General features: G+C 40.3%; 1 protein-coding gene and 1 pseudogene across 1 annotated transcript; both read right to left on the bottom strand.

Annotated features, from left to right (window-relative positions):
- Positions 1–2,094: 2,094 nt before the first annotated feature.
- LOC119782893 lies at positions 2,095–3,885 on the bottom strand (annotated as a pseudogene).
- A 549-nt stretch (positions 3,886–4,434) lies between these two features.
- pcbd1 (pterin-4 alpha-carbinolamine dehydratase/dimerization cofactor of hepatocyte nuclear factor 1 alpha) lies at positions 4,435–8,542 on the bottom strand. Its single transcript, XM_038284034.1, has 4 exons — positions 8,414–8,542; positions 7,722–7,853; positions 7,559–7,639; positions 4,435–4,986 (listed from the first exon to the last, which is right to left on the bottom strand). Exons 1-4 carry the CDS (start codon positions 8,414–8,416, stop codon positions 4,894–4,896), a joined length of 309 nt encoding a protein of 102 aa, XP_038139962.1. The 5' UTR covers positions 8,417–8,542; the 3' UTR covers positions 4,435–4,893.
- Between the last annotated feature and the right edge of the window lie 1,599 nt (positions 8,543–10,141).

The following is a 10,141-nucleotide window of genomic DNA, read 5'->3' as shown; positions in this document are numbered from 1 at the left end:
CCCAGATCGTAACACCGCCCCCACAGGCTTGTACAGTAGGCACTAGGCATGGTGGGTGCATCACTTCACCTGCCTCTCTTCTTACCCTGATTGGCCCATCACTCTGGAACAGGGTAAACCTGGACTCATCAGACCACATGACCTTCTTCCATTGCTCCACAGTCCAATCTTTATGCTCCCTAGCAAATTGAAGCCTTTTTTCCGGTTAGCCTCACTGATTAGTGGTTTTCTTACGGCTACACAGCTGTTGAGTCCCAATCCCTTGAGTTCCCTTCGCATTGTGCCTGTGGAAATGCTCTTACTTTCAGTATTAAACATAGCCCTGAGTTCTACTGTTGTGTTTCTTCGATTTGATCTCACCACACGTTTAAGTGATTGCCGATCACGATCATTCAGGATTTTTTTCCGGCCACATTTCTTCCTTGAAGATGATGGGTCCCCACTATCCTTCCAATTTTTAGTTCTTAACCCAATTTTAGTTTCTGCAATCTATTTAGATGTTTTCTCTGCTTGATGCATGCCAATGATTTGACCCTTCTCAAACAGACTAACATCTTTTCCACGACCACGGGATAGTTAAATAGTTTCGATAAGCTTAGTTGCTTAGTTAAATCCAGGTAGCGACTTTTTTTTTGGCCAGGCAGTGTAGATATATGTATATGTGTGCATATATTAAGTATCCACATCACCATTTGGATGTCTAGTAGTTCTGCCAGTAGATGGCGCCACATATATCGATGTCAGCTTATTGCTCCTGTTGCAGGAATTCTATTCTCAATCTAAAGAGCATCAGGTCATCAATAGGATTTATAGAACCCCATTAAAAATGGCACGGCTGGGGGTTAGAAAATCAGATGTGTTGGAGGTGCAATACTGAGTGTGACACTCTATTGCACATGTTATACTCTTGCCCTTATGGTCTGAGATAGGGTCTTTTATCAATAAGCTGCTGTCCAATGCACTGGTACGCCAACCTTTACTCTGTCTCCTGGGTGTGGTACCACAGGGGAGTGGGTTGAATGCGCACCAATCCTCATGGTGCTGAAAAGCTCTAATGGTTGGATGCAGGATAATATTACGCACTTGGAAAACATAAGTAGCTATGTCAATGGTGGAATGGTTTAATGAGATGTCCAATGATAGATAAAGAAGATGTCTTTATGAAAATTTGAGGGGCTTACATAGTAATTCTACAGTAAGATTATGGTTTTTCTTTTCTGTTTTCTTTCTTTACTTCTTTTTGTTTATAAGGATATTTAACATCCAGTGACGTACAAATATGTATAGTTATATATATACATATATAATATTTCATATATTTGTGTAAAAACCAGTAAAAGTGAATTACAAACTAAAGAGCATCAGGTCCGACACTTGATGTTTTTAAACTTGTTTAATCAAAGGGCTTTTTTTGTGTAGGCATACAACATTACTCTGCACCTTTAAATCTTTGCTCACATTGCTTGAAGTGGACCTAGATGTTTTAGAAGGTAGAGCAAACAAGATCAATGGAAAAAAATCGAAATCTAGATAAGTAATTTTTTCTTAAAAAAGGTGCATTTGTTCTTGGATTGACGAGGTAAAAGAGCGATTTTGCCAATGGAACAAGACAATTTACACCTAAAATAAGAAAACACAATTGCATTGTCTTATTTTAAGTGCATACTATCTAATTAACTTATTTTATGAGTATAAAATACTAATTCCATTGGCAAACTATCTAATTTACCTACTCAAATTAAGGGTAAATACACTTAATTTAACCCTCCTGTTGTCCTCATTTTCTGTATACACCCTGTGTCCTCCGGGTCAAAATGACCCGTCTTCACTAAACCCCCAATATAAGCAGCTTAATTGAATTTTAAACACCAAATTTCATCTTGTATATTGTAATTCACCACAAAATGTGTGAATACTTGAGTTTTCCCTCTCTACTTGAATTTATATAGCTTAAGAAAAGAAAAAAATGTGCAAAAAGATGTTTCGAATGCATTTTTATTCATCTCAAGACTAATTTTCTTTTATTTTTCTCCAGTGAACAATTTAAGAGAATGTACAATACAAAAAATATGACAAATAACATAACCCATTCAACTAATTAGCACATGTAGGGTAGTATGCAAGTGCACAGCCTTTGCAGATATATTTCTTACACCTGCAGCACACAGTATGTGTTTTACAGTCCTTCTTCTGAGGACAGAACTGACATCTCTTCCTCTTACTTGCCCTAGCTGGGGAAGTGGCTGTGGTAGATGGATCCTCAGGTTGATCAGGAGCTGCTGCACTCTGAATAGCTTTCACAACTGCTGCTGAGGCATCTGTGCGGGGCACATGCTTCCTTCTTTCAATGAGTGGAGTTACAAGTGCCTTTCCTAGCTGCTCCAGGAACACCCTCCTCTTGTTTTGCTTACAAGACATCCAGGTTGGGTTGATCTCTCTCCAAATCACAAAGGCATTGTAGGAGGACACATCAATGATGTTGTGGAAGATGACCAGGGGCCAGCGTGCAGTCATTCTTCTGCAGCTATATGTTCCAATCACCTTATCTAGGTTGTCCACACCTCCTTTGTTGCGGTTGTATTCCAGGATGATGATTGGCTTCCTGTCCTCACTAATTTCGTTGTCTTTGTGCAGTGTGCTCAGAAGAACTACATTCTTGTTTTTCTTTGGGAGGTAGGAAACTAGAGTGGTGGTGGGTGTGAAGGCAAACTTTGAGGAGAAGACCTCTCTCTCCTTTGACGCAAGCAGTGCAGGTGGGAGCTCAGGCTTGTTCTTTCGAACTGTACCAACCATGGTGATCTTCCTCTTCAGGAGCTGCTGTCCAAGTTCATAAGAGGTGAAGAAATTGTCACATGTCACATTGTGACCCCTGAGTCCCTCTGTCACATCAAGCACAACTCGCATCCCCTGGTTCTTCTCTGGGCATCCACTGTTTGACTTCCCAGTATAGACTTGCATTTTCCAAGCATAGCTTGATTTGGCATCGCAAGCCACCCATGATTTGATCCCATATTTTGCTGGCTTGCTGGGCATATACTGCCGGAAAGGACAACGACCTTTGGACAAAAGACATTAGCATCAGTGATTAGTATCAGTGTCACAGAAAACAGTCAAAGAAATCAATAGTGAAAATCACTTTTATTACAAATATAAAAAAAAGATTACCTCTAAATGGAACCAGTTGCTCATCCACTGTTACATCAGGGCCTGGATTGTAGAGGTAGGGCAACCGCTCCACCCACTTGTCCCATACCTCTCTTATGGCTGCAAGTTTGTCTGAATCTTTGATTCACGGTCATCAAATCTTATCAGTCTTGAGTAGGTATGAAAGAGTTTCAGTGGCATTGTGGCTCGGAAAATTGGCCTTCCACTCTCTGCATCCCATAGACTAGCTGCAGCCTCACCTCGGGACCTGTATACACCTGCTAGGATTAGCAGCCCTAAATAGGCCTGGAGGTCAATCTCATCCATCTTCTTCCAGCTGTCTCCATATTTGCGAAAACCCTCTAGATTTGTCATCTCCAGGATTATTTTTTCTATTGCTGGTGTGATGAACAGGTAGAATGTAGAAACAATATCATGGGCATGAGAAACTGCATACCTTGTGGGTCCTGGGGTCATCTTTACAATGTTTTGTTCTTCATGCCTGCCGTGTTGGTCATATGCTGCTGAGGACCATGTTATTTTGCCATTTTTTGAAAGGAAAGTTTCAGCTTCAGGGTTTTCTTCTTCTTCTGAAGATGATTCATCATGCTCTGGGTTGTATTCTTCTCCATCTTCTTCTTCGGATACATCCTCTACTTCCTCTTCTGAATCACAATTGTCTTGCTGAACTTGTGAGAAAATCAGCTCTAAAGCCTCTTCAGGGCTGTAACGCACACTCATGGCTTCAGCACAGACACAATTCAGGGTCCTGTTATGCAGCACCTTTATAACCTCTGGAAATAACAGGTGGTCTTCTGAAGTCTGCGAGAACACCACCTGATTTGCCTTGTTTACTTCTGCTACTGATTGATCTAAGACACTACTAAAACTTTGTAACATTCTCTGGTTTGTAAATAACTCTGTGACCTTGATTTCAACTCCATTTGCTTCAAAGGGTCATTTTGACCCGAAGACCATCTTTGTACCTTTTTTTGTACAGCTTACATGGAAATGTGAATAAAAGGAATATTTAACTTTTTCTATTGTCTTGGCCAATCTAGGAAAAGTCTTGAAATCTCAAGTAAAAAAAATAAAATTTAGTGGATTTTTTGTGGTGTTTTAACACAGTGGCGGGTCATTTTGACCCGAGGACAACAGGAGGGTTAAGAAATGTTTGCTTATTTCTGGAATGTTTTTCCAGCGTAGGGATTTTTAAATGATGAATACACCAAGTATATTTATCTTCTGCCAATACTCTAATGTGGTAAAGTAGAAAAAAAAAAAAAAAAAAAACAGAAACAACTTGTTTATTTAGTTGTTTCTGCTGTTTTCAGTCAAGTGGTGCCGGAGACGTCACTTTGTGCAACGTTTTAATGCACCGTGGCTCCAACATTCCTAAATGAAACACATCCCTGGTTAGCAGGTGTTGGAGAAGAGATGCACGATAAAGTTGAATCATAGTGGGTCTCCAGGCTTCCTGGTTCATGTTGAGGTACGTCACAAATGCAGTGTAACATTTTAATAACATCATATAAAAACATCACCCACACAAAGCACAATGTTCTCTGTAACACTAACTGGAATGCTTCCTGATTGTTGGAATTATTATGATTTTTCTCAGCTTCGTATAACACTGCACATCACAACAAACTAAGACTTTTCACAGAGAGCTGAAAGTAATCCCGCTCTTTTCTCTGGACATTTAAAGTCTGATCTTCAGGATTCTCAGTTAATGGACGTGGAGCAGTTTTACATCAGAGAGGCCTGGTCGATGAAGGTGGCCAGAGTGATGTCGCGCTGAGACAACCCCCCGCAGTCGTGTGTGCTGAGAGTAATCTGGACCTGAAGGTGAAGAGAAGAACAGCTGGGATGAACGTTTACACAATGAAGAGAGTTTAAGTGATCGGATCTAACACGTTTCCATGATTAATGCTACCTAAGATGAAAGCAGCTTCTCCTTCATGTTCTTACTGAATAGATTGTAGGTGAGCAAAAGGAATGTGTCAGAATAAGCATCTAATGTGTGTGATTTCATCAGAATAACCCAAAGTTTGTTTAACCAGCATGGCAGCAGCAAATATCTCTGTGTACAGTAGAAGCACACAGACAGGGATCTTTGATCACTGCTCTTTCACAATCTCTCTGGATTGTTCAAAGCCCTAAGTCCTCTCTTAAACTCATTCATCTTTAGCTCCACCCACAGGATGAGGTGTCCATGGAAGAAGGGGGACTCTGAGTCTGATGAACTATTTCTCTGATTTCCTCGCGTGATTGAATGAAAGATCCAAAGAAAAACTTCCGCCACCTTCCTGACCCACTGATCCCTCTAACTTTAATAAGTTTTAACAAATTGGGAAGAAAGCGGGCCCACAGCATCACAGATCCTTTACCCTACATACCAACTAGTATGAGTATGAGATGCTCTTCCTTTCCAAACTCGCCATAAAGTGTTTGTTACTGAAAAAGGAAATCCGCCTCTGGGTCGTAGACGATTTCAAATAAAAATCATTTAAAATCTGCTTGGAATAAGAAAAAAAAAACTATTTTGCGATGGACACCAAGTTAGCAGTGATTTATTGACTTTTATTGTTATTATTATTTTTTATCACCACCCTCCTTGAGCCGTATTAATCCTGGTCACTAACATCCACAGGTCTGTAAAAGTATGTGACCCCATACAGATTTATTCTTTTTATGACATTTTATCCAATTTATTAATAGCCTTAGAGTGGAAAAAAGTCCATAGTAATTTATTTAGATGAATTTTATGAAGCCAGCTGCACAATGGTGCAGTTAATCGCATTATATGTTGCAGTGTTTGAATTAAAACCCTTGCATGGGGTGTTTCTGCATGAAGACGATTGTCGTCTCCCTACAAGCACGCCGTAGCTATCATTCAGGACACCGTGGTTCAAACCTCAGGTTTTTTTAAATGTGCATATGATAGAAAAAAGAATGGAAAATGCTTTAATGTTGTAGATTTCTTAGTAACTCCTTTAGTTCACAGTAGGAGACGCTTCAACTGTGTGAGGCAACCAAAAGCAGTGTCTGCTCCTTACCTCTAAAAACAGAAGATAGAGGCATTTTTCTAAAAATATTCTGCTTTTACATGTGTTTGTAGTTTTTAAACGTAATAAAGCATGTTTTATCTATAGCTGTGATCTTTTAAAAGATATTCCAGTGAGTGGACCTCATGCATTAGTTAAAATGCCCTTCGGTTCTGTATGAGTCAGTATGTGCAGGGTTGTCTGTTCAACAGCCTTTCAAAACTATGGTTTACTATTGGTGTTGGTTTTGCAGTATGTAAATATTATTGGCAGCTATAATATTTTAGCAGCCATGCTATCAAACCAAATGGATTTCACCGTCCTTTATGTCTAAAGTTAGCCTCGTGAGACCATCCTGATCTCGCGAGCTTTCAAGGTTTCCCTCGCAGATCAGTCTGGAGACTCCGTTGAAGAAAATTTGGAGCCGTTCACCAAACGAACGTCCAATCAGCGTTGGCTTTGAGGCGGGTTGAGGTGTGACGCAACGAGAAGCGCAACAGTTCAGTCTAAAGAACATGGCGGCTTCAGCCGATGAAACTAGCGTTAGCATGGCTATCGAGCAAGTTTTATCGGAGTTACAGAGTATTTCTTCACTGAAAGAAGAGCAAAACACTGCTCTGGAGGCTTTTCTCAGAGGAAAAGATGTTTTTGCTCTTCTCCCGACTGGTTTCGGCAAGAGTTTGATCTATCAATTGGCTCCTCTTCGTCGTCGCTCTGTAAGTACGTCATATACTTCGTTGATCTGATTGGTTTATTTGGCCCGTCTATCACCAACATAGGCCAATCAGCTAACCAGTATTTTTGCCCCTTCCCAAAATTACTTCAACGGAAGGTTTCCAGATGGATATGCAGAGCAAATCCATCTGGCAAAGTCAGGTTAGTCTAAAGTAGCTTTAAATAGAAAAATAAACTCTTTTATTAATCAGCACTGTTTATTTACATAAGGCCAATTCACAGGTCACTTCAGCACAATCATTTCCAGCAGATTAGATAAAGGTTTTCTGTTTCAGGAAACCCGGCTGACTGCATCAAGTCATTGACTTTCTAGATTCACTCCTCCTTAAAGGTTTCCTGTTTCCACTAATCTTGAAATGCCTGATGTTTTGGTCGCAGAGGATGAGGCAAGCAGTTATTAGATTTACAGTAGGGGCAACACGTTTTCCACCTTAGGTGGAGCTAAATTAGTAGTTGCATTTTGAATTAACTTAGGTTATCATTGATATTACATTAATCTAAAAGTTGGACTTATTAGTGAAGATGTTGTGGGTGAGATTCTATTGCATCAATACAGGGTTTTGGATTAAATTAAGCCTATTTTTATACATATTGGAACAACAAATAAAGGTGTAAATATGAGAGATGGATACCTTGTTATAGACATTAAACCACTCGGGGTGATGGTCCATCTTTTCAGCCTGTAAAGCCACTCTGGACATGAAACCAAAAGCCTGAAGGAAGGAGAGGGAACGTCATGCAGTCACGTTCAAATGACGAACATTTATTGAATGGAATTATCTTTGATGCAAGAACCTGATTGAAGTCTTTGAAAATTAACTCTTTGTAGATGGCATCCCGGCCCACAACCTCCACCCACTGGGCGTTTCGTAGCAGGGGGAGTAGGTGGGCCCTCTCCTCTTCACTCAGAGTCTGGATCTTACCAGCCTGTGGGGACAGTGGAGAGCAGATTTACTGAGGGGCAGCTTCGCAAACACAAACACCGATTGGCTGCACGTGCATCCATCTGGAAACAATTAGACGCAGCATTCCTGCTTTAAAAAAAAAGAATGAAAGGGGGCTGGTTCAAATGTTTTCTGTTGGGTGGGGGGTGCATGTCATCCTCCTTCAAATTTAAACTGCTGATCCAAAGTCACATGAATTCTTTGTTCTCACATTTGCTTTGTGCTGAACCAAACATGAATAAATGTAAAGGCCTCATTCGGCACAACAAACAGACATCCCTGCCTCAGCCTGAAACAGAGCAGTGACATCAACAGGTATCATAGCAACAGTATAATCTGCACAGGCAGTGACATTATAAGCAGATCACAAACAATCCCTCCAATGTTGAAGGTCCACATGCAAGTCAGACACATAGGAAAACCTCACATTTTACCCACATAGAAATAAGCAGTCCAGTATAAAAGAATAAGCAACATAAAGGTGAGTTGATTCAAACAGGTGAGTGAGAGGCTCAACACAAGCAGCAGCTTCTGTTTACTCACCATGTTTCAGGAAGGCTCTCATGCACAGAGGGACGTTCACCTCCTGCTCCCACTTCCACAGAGGCAGATCTGCTGTGGGAGACACAGAGAGGTCCATCTGAAACACCCACTGGGAGGGTGGGGGGGGTGGGGGGGCTGATCCTGATTAGCCGCCTCTGCTGAAGCCTGAGCAGAATTCCTCCCAGCTGACAGTCTGCTCAACCACATGTCAACAGGAGGTTAATCATAAACAGTCATCTGCTGCACAAGGCAGGCTGAGGCCAGCTATTGGTGGAGATTTAAAACGCAGATAAAACATTAATGTTTGCTCTGTGATGACTGGAGGGGAAACACTGCACTTCCTGGACTTACTTTCAAATCAGTCAGTCTGCGTTAATAATCGATACATGAAAATACACTAAAAACACACAGTGTCCCAAGGTAATAATGATATGCTAAAAAGTTTTTTTTTTAAAGAAACTAAACAGGAAATATTTATTAAGAAAAAAGCAAGTGTAATTTTTTATTGTTTAAAATATGTTTTACTATATACGGAGCCCCCTAGGGGACATGCGAAATTTTTTTTTGCTTTTGTGTTCCCTCGCAAAAGTACGGAGCCCCTAAAGGGACATGGAGGGGAAAAAAATATCTTTTGCGAGATCCTGCAATAGTTTTGCGAGATCTCGCAATACTTTTGCGGGATCTCGCAAAAGTTTATTTTTTCCCTCCATGTCCCTTTAAGGGCTCCGTACAAAAGTATTGCGTTACCTCGCAAAATTTTGCGTTACCTCGCAAAACTACGGAGCCCCTAAAGGGACATGGAGGGGAAAAAAAAAACTTTTGCGAGATCTGGCAAAAAATAACCTTTTTGCCAGATCCCGCAAAAGTATTGCAGCCAGGCGAGTGGTTAGGGACCGTCTGAAAACGGTAAAACAACAGCAAAACGTTGCAAATAAAAAAATCAATAACTCCACTGCCATAAGGTGCAGAGACTCCAAAATCACCACATACACCAAGGGGCTCTTGGTGATCGCACTACAACAGCTGGTTTGGAAAAATACACCTTTACTTATTTTTGTAGAATTTTTTTGTTATTATTAAGCATTAATATCATCCTATTTTATCTGCCTATCTGCATCTCTGTGTACTTTATTCACAAAAAGTTATAAAAAGGTGTATTTTTCCAAACCAGCTGTTGTATTGCGATAAATATCTTTCTAACTTGCCCGGAGCAAGGTTTTGCGTGGGAACGCAAAACTTTCGCAAAAGGTTTTGCTAGGTAACGCAAAAGTTTCGCAAAAGGTTTTGCGAGGTAACACAAAATTTTGCGAGGTAACGCAATACCTTTGCAAGGGAATGCAAAAGAATAAAACATTCCCCATGTCCCCTAGGGGGCTCCGTACCTATAGTCTTAATCAGGTTATATGCTTTTTATATTTTGTTGTGATATTTTCTTAAATCATGCTTGGTTTTATTTTTATTTATTTGCTGCAGGATTAACTACAGCATGTTTTTATGTATTGGTTAATTGATATTCAACACAAGATGACATTTTCAAAAAATATCCACAAAAATAGAAAGTGTTCACAAAAACAACAGCAACAGTCCACAAGATGGCAGCACTAAGCTCCAGATACTGCTGCTGACAATAGTCTACATAGAACAATATCAGGGCTGCACCTAAAAAGTGTTTTAAAGTAATTGATTGATCAGTTGATTATTTTGAGGATTAATTGATTAATCAAAATC

This window comes from Cyprinodon tularosa, unplaced genomic scaffold (genome assembly GCF_016077235.1).
Source record: "Cyprinodon tularosa strain WSP-4 unplaced genomic scaffold, ASM1607723v1 ctg199, whole genome shotgun sequence".
Classification (NCBI taxonomy): Eukaryota; Metazoa; Chordata; class Actinopteri; order Cyprinodontiformes; family Cyprinodontidae; genus Cyprinodon; species Cyprinodon tularosa.
Note: the sequence above shows the minus strand (reverse complement) of the source record. Positions and strands in the feature narration are given on the sequence as shown.

Coding starts and splice junctions, on each gene's coding strand:
- pcbd1 (XM_038284034.1), bottom strand. Junction 7,640..7,721: donor TTTTCAAAGACTTCAATCAG/GTTCTTGCATCA, acceptor TCCTTCCTTCAG/GCTTTTGGTTTCATGTCCAG. Junction 4,987..7,558: donor GGTTTAATGTCTATAACAAG/GTATCCATCTCT, acceptor CTTCACCTTCAG/GTCCAGATTACTCTCAGCAC.